General features: G+C 35.9%; 1 protein-coding gene across 1 annotated transcript in view; it reads right to left on the bottom strand.

Annotated features, from left to right (window-relative positions):
- Window positions 1–11,039, bottom strand: part of LOC106874364 (rab3 GTPase-activating protein catalytic subunit) — a 48,700-nt gene extending 37,661 nt beyond the window's left edge. Inside the window, exons 1-8 of the mRNA XM_014922077.2 lie at window positions 11,004–11,039; window positions 8,029–8,081; window positions 7,377–7,452; window positions 5,966–6,122; window positions 4,208–4,286; window positions 2,175–2,294; window positions 544–709; window positions 50–149 (exon numbers count right to left, since the gene is read on the bottom strand). Of these exons, the coding sequence (XP_014777563.1) occupies window positions 50–149; window positions 544–709; window positions 2,175–2,294; window positions 4,208–4,286; window positions 5,966–6,122; window positions 7,377–7,452; window positions 8,029–8,081; window positions 11,004–11,018 (766 nt within the window). The 5' untranslated portion in view covers window positions 11,019–11,039. The remainder of the gene's footprint in view (window positions 1–49; window positions 150–543; window positions 710–2,174; window positions 2,295–4,207; window positions 4,287–5,965; window positions 6,123–7,376; window positions 7,453–8,028; window positions 8,082–11,003) is intronic.
- Window positions 11,040–13,815: the final 2,776 nt, after the last annotated feature.

Below are 13,815 nucleotides of genomic sequence, written 5' to 3'. Positions count from 1 at the left end.
TATGTGGTGAAAGAGCAAGAGGAGAAACAGACAGACTATATCTACTAACCTGGAGGAGTCTGAGGCCACAAAGAATGTGTCCATTCTTCAAGAATGTAAGTAAAACGAACTGACACAGCAACTGTAGGTAATGGGTTAATAGCATGACCCTGGATTAAAATAAAACAATGTTAAGAAAATAAAAGCCAATCTGATATTAAAGTACAAAAGTACAGAGCAGTATTGTAAGGTATATGACGCAAAGAGATTTGAATGTTGAAACTATAAAAACTAAGCCCCTTGTTATTATTTAGTAACAAGAAATTTTAAATGCCTTATGTAATTACTGAGGACAACACCTGGCAAATTATTATAATGTCTTCCCATAGCTGAAGGGTCACATATTTGCATTCTATAATCATAACTATTTGCTATGTGTACAATCTGAAGTGTTTTTGTTGTAGCTATTTAGCTCCAAGTCATCCCTCATTCAGCTGATCTGTGGTCAGAAGCATCCTAGTTAATAAATGTGATCAAAATTCTCATAGACAAGCAATAACTTACTAATTCAGATTTAAACACATCCAATAAGCCTGCTAAATGATTATACTGCATTGGTAATTTCTTCAAGTGAGCCATATCAAATGAGATGGTTGCATTAGGCAGCACGCTTGTACCTAAATACAGTCGACGCCATTTCTGCTGTATCTGTACAAACATGGGCACAGTGCTGAAAGAGAACAATGATTATGAAAATCATTAAAGTATTAAACAAGTAATTATGGCAGTTGTCATTATCCTTTTGATGTTGTTACTGTTATTGTAAGCATTAATATTCAATATACAAATGCATATATATTTGTATGAATATATGTATAGGAAAAAGTGTGATAAACAGGGGGTACAGTTTATACAATTTGTTCCCTATGTACGTTTTGCCACTGTGACTATTTGCATCCTTTGTAATGAGAGTTTATACTGCATTTTGACATAAATCTACAACAGTTCTTCAGAGGAACACTTTACTACATTAAGTAAACACAGAGAAAATGCACACGATATATATATATATATATATATATATATATATATCATAATTCTAACAACAATACTAATGCGTAAGATGCATAGAATATTTAGCTACTTCATAAAGCAGTCATAAATTAGGCTATCACCATACTGGATAGCTTAATTTCAATATTTGTAGTTTTGAAAGCCCATTAGTAATTAAGCAATATATATTTTATGTACAAAACAGCATGAATCAGAAGGACTGAAATAAATTTAAATATTACATAACCTAGCTGTGAAAGAATTAAGAACACATTCCTTCTATGCTTTTGACACATGGAAAAAATTGAAGAATCTCAACAGTTTGTTAACTGCTCCTCAGAGAATATGCACTGTTTCTTTCCCAAATCAGTGTTTCTGATTAAGCTATCCACAAAGGTGATAGCTTAAGGCTGAATATTCTACCCTATTGACTAGGTAAGAAAACTGGACATACCTTCTCTCAGAATAATCAACAAACCATGAAACAATACATCAGGAGACTCCCATCTTTTTCCCCACAAACCAAAAGCATAGAAGTTATGTGTTTACATATTTACATTTTTACTCACAGCTAAGCTTCCTAATATTTAAATGTGTGTGTGTGTGTGTATGCGTGTATACTCATGTCTAGACATCATGTGCTGGTTGTAAATGAGCATCATTGTCATACAAGTAACATGTTCATTTCCAGTCTTCTGTAAAAAGCATGTCAAAGTATGGGGAAATATTACCTTCCTTAGAAACAGGTAAAGACTGATGACAGGAAGGGCATCTGGACATAGAAATCTGCCTCAACAAATTCTATCTGGCCCAAGAAAGCACAGAAAAGTGGACATTAAATGATGGAATATATACAGTACATATCATTATAATCGTTACTTGACAGCCTTTTTCCATGCTGGCAATGCAAAAAATATATAATTTGTATATGAGTGGTGGGATGAGTATATATAAGAATGCAGCACTACAGAATGCATGCAAATATGAAAATGGATGATTATGAAAATACAGATGAAGACATCAAAAACAGTATCAAATGATAATGACAATGATGACAACAGCAGTAATTACTTTTCCATATAAAAATATAGATTTCATAGATCTTGCCTTTTCTTAACTGGCAAGTTTACACTTTAACTTACCAACCAGTGTTTCCGAGAGCAATGTTTACAGAACTGAGTAACAGCTTGGCACGACTTTCAATATCAATTATATCAGCAGTAGACTTTGGGGAGAGAACAATGAAGCTGCGAAGACCATACCTGAAAGAAATATCAAAAGACTGACAAAAACCAAATTCAAACAAACACATAAAAAATATATGTACTTATTTGTGAACTTACAGTCAACATTAATTGAATGCACTAAATAATATATAGCTGAATGCAATAAGTAATATATAACTAAATGTAATAAATGCATATATAAACAACACTTTTTTGAAATAGTGAATCTCGAAGCACATATGTTACAAAAAAATGGTATGCTAATAATTGGTCGAAAAATCCTTTTAGATAAAAGTCCAAGGCTACCATTGACTTTTTCTATCCAAAATAGTTTTTCAACTCAATATGTACATGCTATTATTTATAGCTTATATGCTTCAAGATCCACTATGCCAAAAAAAAAGAATTATTTCATATTCTCTTAAAAGTTCATAAATTCTTATGGAGATCAACAAATAAATAATCGAATGCAATAAATAAAGTATTTAGGTTAAGACAGACATTTGAATATAATAACATGTAGATGAAATCAAACCAGTAAGGGAGCTTCTACATAGCTGCTTAACCTTCTAGAATCAGCAGTTAATTCTTCCTAAACTCACACAATATTGTCTTTAAAAAAGGAAAGACACATTAGATAATGTAGTTTGGAGGATACTATGTCTGTCTTTCTTTTTAATTATTTTTTTAGTCAGGGGTAAGTCAGTACCCATGATTCTTTACAGCATCCTCAAAACTGATGGAAGGGAGGGAGGAAGGTATCCTCAAACTGGAAACCTAGTTCAAATGCTTGCAACTGAGTGAACTCTGTTAAAGGCACTCAACATGCCAGATGTAAAGAATAAAAATGCATGATGGTCAGAGATGGAATACCTTAAATCAAGAATTTGCTCAATCAGGATTAAACAAAATTAAGAATTCTTCTAAGAACATTTCTGGTATGAAGAAACACAACACTCTAAAAAATGTCCCTGAACGAATATGATATTGATAACAAAGTTTCTTATTTCTTTATTGCCCACAAGGGGCTAAACATAGAGGGGACAAACAAGGACAGACAAAGGGATTAAGTCGATTAACTCGACCCCAATGTGTAACAGGTACTTTATTTATCGACCCTGAAAGGATAAAAGGCAAAGTCGACCTCGGTGAAATTTGAACTCAGAACGTAACGGCAGACGAAATCTCTCTAAGCATTTCGCCTGGCATGCTAACGTTTCTACCAGCTTGCAAAGTTTCTGCTTGAAAAATCTCCAGTCATCAAAACAACTCTTTGATATAGCAATTTCTTAAACAGTACAATTTTTCAAATTTCTCTCAAATGTATCATCATTTCAACTGAATGAAAATGTTCCATTTTCCTAAATGGCCATCATAATTATCTGTGAAGATTATTATTTGATCTGCATTGCTGATCTCCAACTTACACTAAGGTAATAAATTTTGAAGGAAGAGCAAAATTCATTAAAGTTACTTCTGTATTTGACTGGTAGTACTTAATTTTTCAACCCCAGAAGGATGAAAGGCAAAATCAACACTTGCAAGATTGGAACTCACAAGACAAAGGGATTAATGAAATACTGCAAGGCATTTTGTCCACAGCACACATTCTAAGTTACTGACAAAGCTTGCTTACAGTTTGATTTAAAGGATTAAAAAGACTACATGATAATCTTGTCAGAAATATTGAGTTTTAAATTTTGCTCATAAAGAAATATATTCAATTCTACATTTAAATACATTATATAATTTCATTTTGTTTTAAATGAGTAATTTTGAAAAGCAATCAAGAATTTTGTAGGTAAAACCTTGTTTTTTTGTTTTCTTTTACTATTTTTCTAACTGATGGTATGTTGTTGAAAAGCAGGGAAATAAATAAACAATAGATGAACTGATTTAAGACATGATTGCAAAAATATTAATATAAATATAAAATAGTGATTACAAACCATCTGCAAAGACAATGGGCACGTGATGGGAAGTCATTGTCCATTGACATCATGTCTTCAAATACAGTAGGAGTGGCATCTGTCAAAGGAAGGTTATATAGGAATATAGCTTTATATTAGTTATATAGTAATTCAGCTTTATATCATCCATTAGAAATGAATTTTTAAGAATATGTAGGAGTTATATAACGCTTTAGCATTTAAACCACCCATATCCAGCCCAAATAATCCATAGACTTATGTTCAAACTGGCCAGATCTGGACTCTCACAGCTAGTCTATAATGCTATTCTAAAAATAAACAATCACATCTTGCGCATACATACACACATTTCACAACTACCATACAAATTAAAGAGCAAGCACACAAAAACTAAATTTTATACGAGAAGTTAGTTGTCTAAAATAATGTAATTAATGCTTCTGCATCTGGTGCAGGACATGTGATTTTAACTGATACGGACAACTTAAAATTATAGAGAACGATGCATCTGAATAGTAATAAATGGCACTAATAGTTACACTACTTGAAAAAACAAAACGAGTGGGGATAGTTGATTACATGAACCTCAGTACTCAGCTGGTACCTATTTTATTGACCCCAAAAGGATGGAAGGCAAAGGTGATGTCAGCAGAATTTGAACTCATAACAAAATGCCAGAAGAAATGTTGCTAAGCTCAGTGCTTTCAAACCTAAATAAATAATGTTAATAAATGTTTTCTATTTTTTAATTCAGAGCCTTTACACATTGCTATAATCTTGTCTACATCATAATCATTTGAACTAGCTAAGTCCAAACCTCGGTTTTATATTTTTTTAGTCACAAGGAGTTGACCTACCAATTAAACAATTGATAGGAGTTTCTACATGGTCACTCAACCTACTAGAAACAACAGCCAACTCATCCTTAATTCAAATCTATCTTAACAGGAATGCTTTGGATAATGTGGTCCTGGGTTTCTAGCTCAGAAGGAAAGACAGGATGGTCAAACCTGGAATGCTTTTGATCAGAAGTTTATTTAATAGACAGAGGGTTAAAAAACAACCCTTGAGATATTCAATTCACTTCTGAAATTTACAAGCCAAAAAAAACTAATCCTTTTCCAACACCCACCTAAGGACACTACTTAGCTTCAGTTTTAAGCAGGTGTGAGATAAATCTCTCTCTGAAGAAGGTAAGTATGTATATGAATTCATAAACTCAACAGTGATACCACTGTTTATATGAGTGAAGAGGTATCTACTATTATCTACTGCTTACAGTACTTAGCTTCAGTTGGCTTTGCATTTCATCCATACAGCATCAATAAATAAAATACCAAGTATGGGTAGGGAACTGGAGGAGAAATAGCTAAAGCATCAGACAGGATGTCATGCTGTATTTGTTCCTGTTCATTGCATTCTATGTCCAAATTTTGCTGTGGCCTGCTTGGGTGGTGGGCTTAATCTATTGTCAAGTTTAACATCATCATTTGGTCCTTCACTACCTTGAGCCGAGTCTACTCTATTGTAAGTATTCATACAAAGGTCTCTGGTTAGAGTATAGCTTCCTCCTTCCTTATCAGTCTCCAAGGCGTTTTAATGGGTCATAAGCACACTGCCGTATCTTCTAATATACCAATTTCAAAAACAAATTGGAACTTATAACTATCTGTTTTAAGTCCAATGCGTGTCCAAATTTATTCTTAAACAGTCAGAAAGAGAGGTTGAAAATGAAAGAAAAAAATCTGAAATACAAAGCAAAAGAAAACAAGTTACCTTCATTTTTGGTGTCATCTTGCTCTTCTTGTTCACGTGTTTTCTCAGCAAGGGTTGTCTCTGCTGATTTTAAATAGTGGTATGTCAAATCAAACTTGACATCTGAAAACTGAAGTTCATCTGTTCGCTCTTCCCATGTCTCTGATGTGAATTCCCCCTAACAAAAATATTTCATACATTATCAGTAAACAATGGAAAAGAGTATATTTATGTAATCATACACACACATATACACAAGTTATTTATCCTCATATCAACCTTTATTGAACAGCACAATGACAAATGATAACCAGCATTTCAAGACTATATAGAATTACATTATCTAAAGCATTCTTTTCTTATTTAACTATTTGCCTGTCCAAAGTATTTTCATAAGTTTGCTTTAAATGTTGAAGCTTGTTTTCAGATTTTTAGGCAGACCTTATTTCATTTGTTCTGAGTAATAAAAAGCTTTCCTTTCATAAGTCCCAAGATACTCAGGTGGTTGAAAAAAATTGGGAATGTGAATCATATATGATTTATGGATGTCACGGAAATATGCCTTGTGTATCACATATATACAGGACAGGCAAAGGATTAATTTAGTAAGCTAAGATTTGAGGAGAAATTATTAGCTCACACATATACTAATATATGGTAAAGATGTTGAGTCTCATATCATTAGTTCATTGGAACAGCAGTGAAGACCATTTTAACTTAATCTATATACAGCAAGTAATCTTCATGACACTCACTTGTCTTCAAAATATAACTATAGAAAGACTGAAACTCAAGGTTGCAAGCTAGGGAAACAGAACAACAGTTTATAGCAATAAGCAGATTTTTCATGTTAGTGACACCTACCTATCAGCAATTCCATGAAGTGAACCAATAAGAGTAGGGATTTTCTAATTCAGATGGACTAGCCACCATATAAGTAGCACTTTCTCTGAGACCTATGCAATAAGCCTGACTCGCATCATACCAACCAAGTCCATATTAAACACACTCTTGCTAGAGCTGCAACCCTCATTTTCCTTACATACTTCAACTTAGATGAAATTCACATCAACAACATCAAAAACACAGAAATGCTCATGGGCATTGCACTTCCTCCTGTAACTAACTAGAAAGTAAATTTTTTTATTAAATGGACACAGCACAATTGGCGACCTTTCAGCCATGCCAACAAACGATCTTATATGCAGTCACTCATCATGTTAGAAATAGCAACCAAATCCACCCAACAACCTTTAAAAAGAAGGAAATATTGAAAAATGTAGACTAAAATATGATCATAGGTGGAGCACCTTGATCATAATTTGAGCTGACTTGGAGCTAAAGAGCAATAAGTCTAGCCACCCTGGAATATAATGCACTGATTCACAGAATAAATACAGACAAAAATAATTAATGAATTTTCTCAGTTTACCTTTGCAACAGGAGGCAATGCTGGTAAATTAACCAATCTCCATTCATGTAAAATTTCTTCGAGCCGTGCTATAAACCTAAACAAGAATAACATTCACTGTTAGTAAAATTATCTAAAAGTGGAAAAATGAAATCCCATATCCTCTCCGGAAAGGCAGCTGATTCCATTTGTTTAAGTATATCAAGTTAGAAAATAGCAACAGGTTTAAAACTGTTTAACCAAAATTAACATGAGTTAAACAGTTTGACTGGAACTGATAAGATAGGGAGCTGCACCAGGTTCCAGTCTGATTTGGCATGGTTTCTACGGTTGGATGACCTTCCTAATGCCAACCACTCCAAGAGTGTAATGGGTGCTTGTACATGTCACTGACAATGGTCATGACTATGATCTCAAGGGTGCCATTCACACAACACCATTTACATTACACCAGAAACAACCATGAGCATACTTCCACAGGTGCCATATGGATGTTTGTCATTAGCACAAATTAAGGGTATATAACTTCTAGAAATGGACCATCATAATTTACAGATTTTTTTAAAACCTGAAATCTAATATCTATTATGAATTTCTTTGAAAATTTCTAATCTAGATTTTCATAATTACTGTCTTCTCTTTCTTTAATATGTAAATAACAGTGAATACAAACCTTTCCCAGTCTGAAGCAGTTGTAAAATCTGTAATTTCAAAGACATCTGCATCCTAAAAGAAAATTAACAAAACAGTATGTGAATCAAATAAAAGAGACAAGTAGCATACCATTCTATATTGCATATTACTTCAAAATGTCACATGTTTGAATAAAGTAATGTTTGCAACCAGACTTTTATGATAGAGTGAAAAAAAACACAGTAGAAATAAAAAGTTTATTCTAATTGTTCTAAAGCTGAGTGTCAGTTTTAAGGTGATTTTTAAGAACATTGTCATATTTAATATAAACAGTGTCCTAAGACTCACATTTTATATAAACACTCATACATTTAACTATACAAGACCAGAAGTACAAATTTATTCTGAGATTAACCCTTTAAGCTTTTAGATTATTCTATCAAATGTAATGCTTATTAATTCACATTGTTTTAAATCAATGAGCATTGTCTCGTTGCTTCAAGACTTCAATGATCTGACAGTATATTTTTAGAATGTGATTGTAGGGTAGGTATGGCCAATTTGAACCTAAGACAGGTTGAATATTTGGGATAGATATACCAGTTTAAATGCTAAAGGGTTACAGAAATCAAGTATGATTTCTGTAAAAGGTGGCGAGCTGGCAGAAACATTAGCACGCCAGACGAAATGCTTAGTGGTATTTCGTCTATCTTTACGTTCTAAGTTCAAATTCCGCCAAGGTCGACTTTGCCTTTCATCCTTTTGGGGTCAATAAATTAAGTACCAGTTATGCACTGGTGTCGATGTAATCAACTTAATCCCTTTGTCTGCCTTTGTTTGTCCCCTTGTGGGCAATAAAGAAATAAGAAATCAAGTATGATTATATACATACAAATGTCACCTAAGAGTATAACAGGCAAGACTTAATTCATCATTATTTAAATATATTGGAGGGTGAGGGGTGATCATGTTGGCTTTGTCTATGTATCAAAGCAGGTATACAAATAATATCAAAAGTATTCAGTGGCCACAAAATAGAGTTAGGCTACTATTATCACATTAATTCCATTGGGTGTTAGTTTAAATTCTTGCATGAACCCATACTAGAGCTTACGCTAGACACTGTCCCTACAATTTTTCTCCATTATACACTTATATTTCTTATCATATAAACACAAAACCTCAAATTCATAGACAGTAGAAATTAATTCACAAAATGCTCATATCTTTCTCAAGAGTATAGCAGCTTAAGTGAAGTAAACTGGCAAATTGTAAAAAAATGGTCACAAAATTGCTTCATCAAACATCTTAGATAATAAGTATTTACTAAGTTGAGAGATTGTGTCTTTGTGAATGTGTGTGTAAGTGATGGATATGTCTGAAACAATAGACAGGTGGTCTAGATATTTATAGTATAAAGTTTAGTGTCTCCAATCAAATCCAGCCTATTACCCATTTGAGATCAAAGCATACATATGAGTAATATGTAGATTCAGTATCACACATTTCTATGCACAAATTTTATATAATGTCAATGACATTAAATAACCATAATAGTATTCTACTTGTCACAATATGTTTGAGTGTTATACCTTCAGCAACCTTAACTATTCAATGAAATTGAAGACACCCATTGAAATCTTTAAAATAATTAAACAATGTTACAAAGATCTATAAATTTTTGAACCAAAATATAAATAATAATGTTTATAAAATGGAGAATTTCCATGTGTCCGACTTAATCATCGTATTTTTAAACATTTAATTGTAGTTAAATTCTGTACTTTGGAAAAGTTATCTTTGCCAATAATTTAACACATGTATTATTATTCTTTTATATTTTATTTTATAATTATATAGTTTGGTGAATAAAAATTCCTTTCTTACACAAGCAACAGAGAGATTGTGGCGAGAGTTAGATCTCTGTTGCTAGTGTCAAGTTGTCAAATAATCAGCTGTGATGTGTTCTTGACAATGGCTAACAAATACAATATTTTGTTTCAAACAGCAATCAAAATTTCGATTAAACACATACATAGAGCAATAATTGAAATATTTCGCCAGCGTTTTATGACTATCAATGTCAATAAAATGGATTGGCAGGTACAAGTAACTCAGATTTTGGAGGTGTACCTGCCAGGCAAGTAACCAAGATATTTTTGGCAAATATGAAAATATTGGTTTCGCAAAAACTTATACATCATCATATATTCACTTCATACACTAAACATTATCAATATCAGGATTTGGCAATGTGCTTATTTTCAATGGTACTACTTTTAGGTATATTCACATTATTATGTTTAGAATCGATCCCTTATTTGCCGTTATGGTATTGATTTCTTCTAATTAGTCACAAGGAAAATCATCGCAGGATAATTGCGTGTTAATTTTAATAAACTCCCCAATTAACAATTGGTACTTATTTTAGTGCTGTACAAAATACCTCGCGGTATTTAGATCCAGCTCGTTAACTTTGTTTTCAAATCTTGCTAAGGTCATCTTAGTCTTTCGTACTTGCGGGTTCGAGAGATTATAATATGAGTACTGGGTTTATATTCCTGCAGTGCATTAAAGATCTACCTGGGATTATATCAAAAGGCGAAGAGTTCCGGACAAAATAATTCAAAATGTAGAACAAGCCTGACGTTCTGCCTACTTCCAGTTGCAAGTAAGCAAATAAACTATTCGTTGGTTTAGAGAAACACACCAAATAGTACTAAGTATCAAAAGGTATATCAGTTAATACACATTTTTTCTGTTAGGGGCATACTACTAAGTATCAAAGTTACAAAAGCGAAAATACAAAATATTTAACTTATTAAGCAAAACAAACTGTAAATACAAAACTTCAATGGAAAAATTAATATAAACTGAAAGTTGACAAGTAATTTGTCAGGAATAATCAACTGTTCAAGGACATATACGACTGGAAGATGGTGATATTTCACACAGAAACAATTTCAAACAAGTATAAAAAGAAATAGATTCGTTTGAAATTGATTAATAACTTACATCGTCAGCAGCCATAGCTGGCGTAGTACCGGAAGTAGATGTAAGGGACGTAACTCTATTATATAGAAATTGAAGACTTCTTCCAGAAATTCTGAGTTAAACAGAATTATTGTCCTTGGAATTACAGCTGACGAAAGGAATTGGTTGTCAGGCAATCGTCTAATTATCTTTTTTTTTTTCGATTTTTGTTTTATATTAGACTTTGCTTTTATTAACAACGTGTTTTTTTTAGTTTTTAATAGAAGAAAAAACATTAAATATATGAAATATCAAATTATCGAGGAAAAACCCCATTACTGCCTCACCAAAGATACAAAGAAAAAGTAAAAAGAGGGGATTAATCAGCAGAAGATGGAGAGGTTGTACACCCCAGAACAAATGGCGTGTTTAGTCGCGCCTCGCGGACTTGACTGCAAAGGCGTTGCCGCGGAGAATAGCTAGTGGTGTTCACTGCAGCAGCCACCCCACCTCGCGAGGCTCATTTCTCAGACGGGCCGCAGTTATTCCGATTTTGCGGAGGAAATCGGCAGTGCGGGGTCCGAGAACACCCGAGGTCTCGTTGGCGAGCGGCACAAACTGATAACGGCTATTTAAGCTCCTGTATATGTATATTTTTCTCCCTTCTGCGTTACAGGCGGTGATGCCTGGATTTGTGGCAAGGTTGGAGCGAGGTTAAAGCCGGCGAACTTGTCGCAGCATGCCGCATCCCAGTTCAACGGTCCAATCGACTGGACCTGATTCTAGTTCCTGACTACTTCGGGTTCAGCCATCCCGCGAAGTACCTTGCCGATGAGGATGTAGCTAAAGGAGATTGAGGAAAGATAGGCTGGTAGAGTCAGGGCTAATGTGAAACGGAGGCCAAGGCTACCGAATTCAACAGGTAACTTAGCCTGTTGCCAGCCGGCGCTGTCAAAAAAGTGACATTGCAGATCAGTTCAGCACAGTGCCGGATAACGACATAGATATCACTGAGGCGATCTGTAAGAGGGTGACATGACGCACTACGTAGCTAGAAAAGGAGCTTAGGTATGGCAAAGTAATCCTCAAGCGGAAAAGCGCCGGATGCGCGTTAAAGTAACGCAATATTTCAATCATTATCGATAAGTCCGCAAGTTTGGTCTCCAGACATTCTGTAATGGCTTTCGGGAGGATTTGAGAACCAAGAATGCAGACGGTGTGTCTTGATTCCAGCCAAGACGGGATGGTTGCTGAGTACGGTGTCCAGGAATTCGGCCTCCCCACAACTGAAGTTTATCATCTCCATCTTGGACGGGTTGATCTCAAGCTCAAGAAGCTTCAGGGTTGGGATGACCTGATGAAGGTCATCAAGATTGAAAACGACAAAATGGGCAGGCTTGTTTTTCGCCAAGGAAATGAGATTCCGGACCTGAACAAAGATGTGAGTAGGCGAGAACTCTTCTCGGTGTGTGGAAAGCTGGCGGGACACTTACCCAATTGCGGGATGGCTCTGGACAGCATGCAGCCTCATCAAGAGGCGTGCTAAAGGAGTAAAGTGGAGCGACAAAGTAGGGCAGAAGACAACTGCCATGATGCAAGACGTTTTGGAGAGAGTGAGAGCGGAGGATCCAGTGAGGGGCAACTGGGATGTACCCGAAACAAAAAAAGGAGTTGTTTGGTGTGATGCAAGTAGCATTGCAATAGGAGTCATCCTGGAAGTGGGGTGTATAGAAGTGGAAGATGCAGCGTGGCTCAGAAAAAAGGATGATTGCAGCCACATCAATGTGGCTGAATTAGATACCGCACTAAAGGGCGTGAACTTGGCACTGAAATGGGAGCTCCACGAATTGGAAATTCGAACTGATTCGGCCACAGTAAGAGGGTGGGGGGAATCAGTGATCAGCAATCAAAGGAGAGTCCGCACAAAGGGAGGCGTAGAAATGATAGGGAAGCGGCGGTTAGGAATCCTCAGAGAGCTGGCCACTGAGTTTGGCTTGAAACAACAGGTAGTGTTTGTGCTTTCAGAAAAGAATAAGGCAGATGTGCTAACCAGAGTGAAAAAGCCCTGGTTGGTGGTGGAAGAGGATGTACAGAGTGTGGTGGCTGCAGCGTGTTGCCTGGCGGGCTCAGAGCTGAGGTTGCACAGCATGCACTATATGGGTGTAGATATGACTCTGTCCTGGCCAAGAAAGTGGGCCCTAATGTTACCAAGGAAAGTGATGCGGAGCTGCGACAGATGCCAGTCTATAGACTCCGCGCCGAGTGTGCATGAGACAGGAAGGATTCAGGTTGGAGAAGATTGGAAGAGGTTGGCGATGAATATGGTTCATTATCGGGGAAGGAAGTACCTCTCAATGGTTGACTGTGTGCCAGGACGGATGGCAATATGGAGGGAAATGAGGACAGGAGCTGCGGCTGAAACTGTGGAGGTCCTCTATGCAGTATTCCTGGAGAGTGGGGGGGGGGCTAGTTGATGAGCTGTTGATGGACAACAGCACAGTGTTTCGCTTAGCGCAGTTGAAAGAAATGCTCGACTAATGGAATACCAGACGTTTCTTCGGAGCAGCATATAGGCTTAGGAGGAATGGGATTGTGGAGCGTCAGCATCGCACAATCAAAGCCATGGCTGAGAGGGGGAAGATTTCTCCCATCGAAGCAATATTCTGGTACAATATGTCGCCAAGGTCAGGACAGGCTGAGAAGACGGTCCCGCAAAAGGCTGTGTTTAGGTACGAATGGAGACACCCGAGCATGAAACCGCGACTCTTTGGAGAAGAAGAATAGTCAGCAAGTGTTCAAATCGGGGAAGAAGTGTGGGTGAAACCCCCCGACGCGCAATGGACAACTCGGTGGG

This window comes from Octopus bimaculoides, chromosome 1, assembly GCF_001194135.2.
Source record: "Octopus bimaculoides isolate UCB-OBI-ISO-001 chromosome 1, ASM119413v2, whole genome shotgun sequence".
In the NCBI taxonomy this organism is placed as follows: domain Eukaryota; kingdom Metazoa; phylum Mollusca; class Cephalopoda; order Octopoda; family Octopodidae; genus Octopus; species Octopus bimaculoides.
Note: the sequence above shows the minus strand (reverse complement) of the source record. Positions and strands in the feature narration are given on the sequence as shown.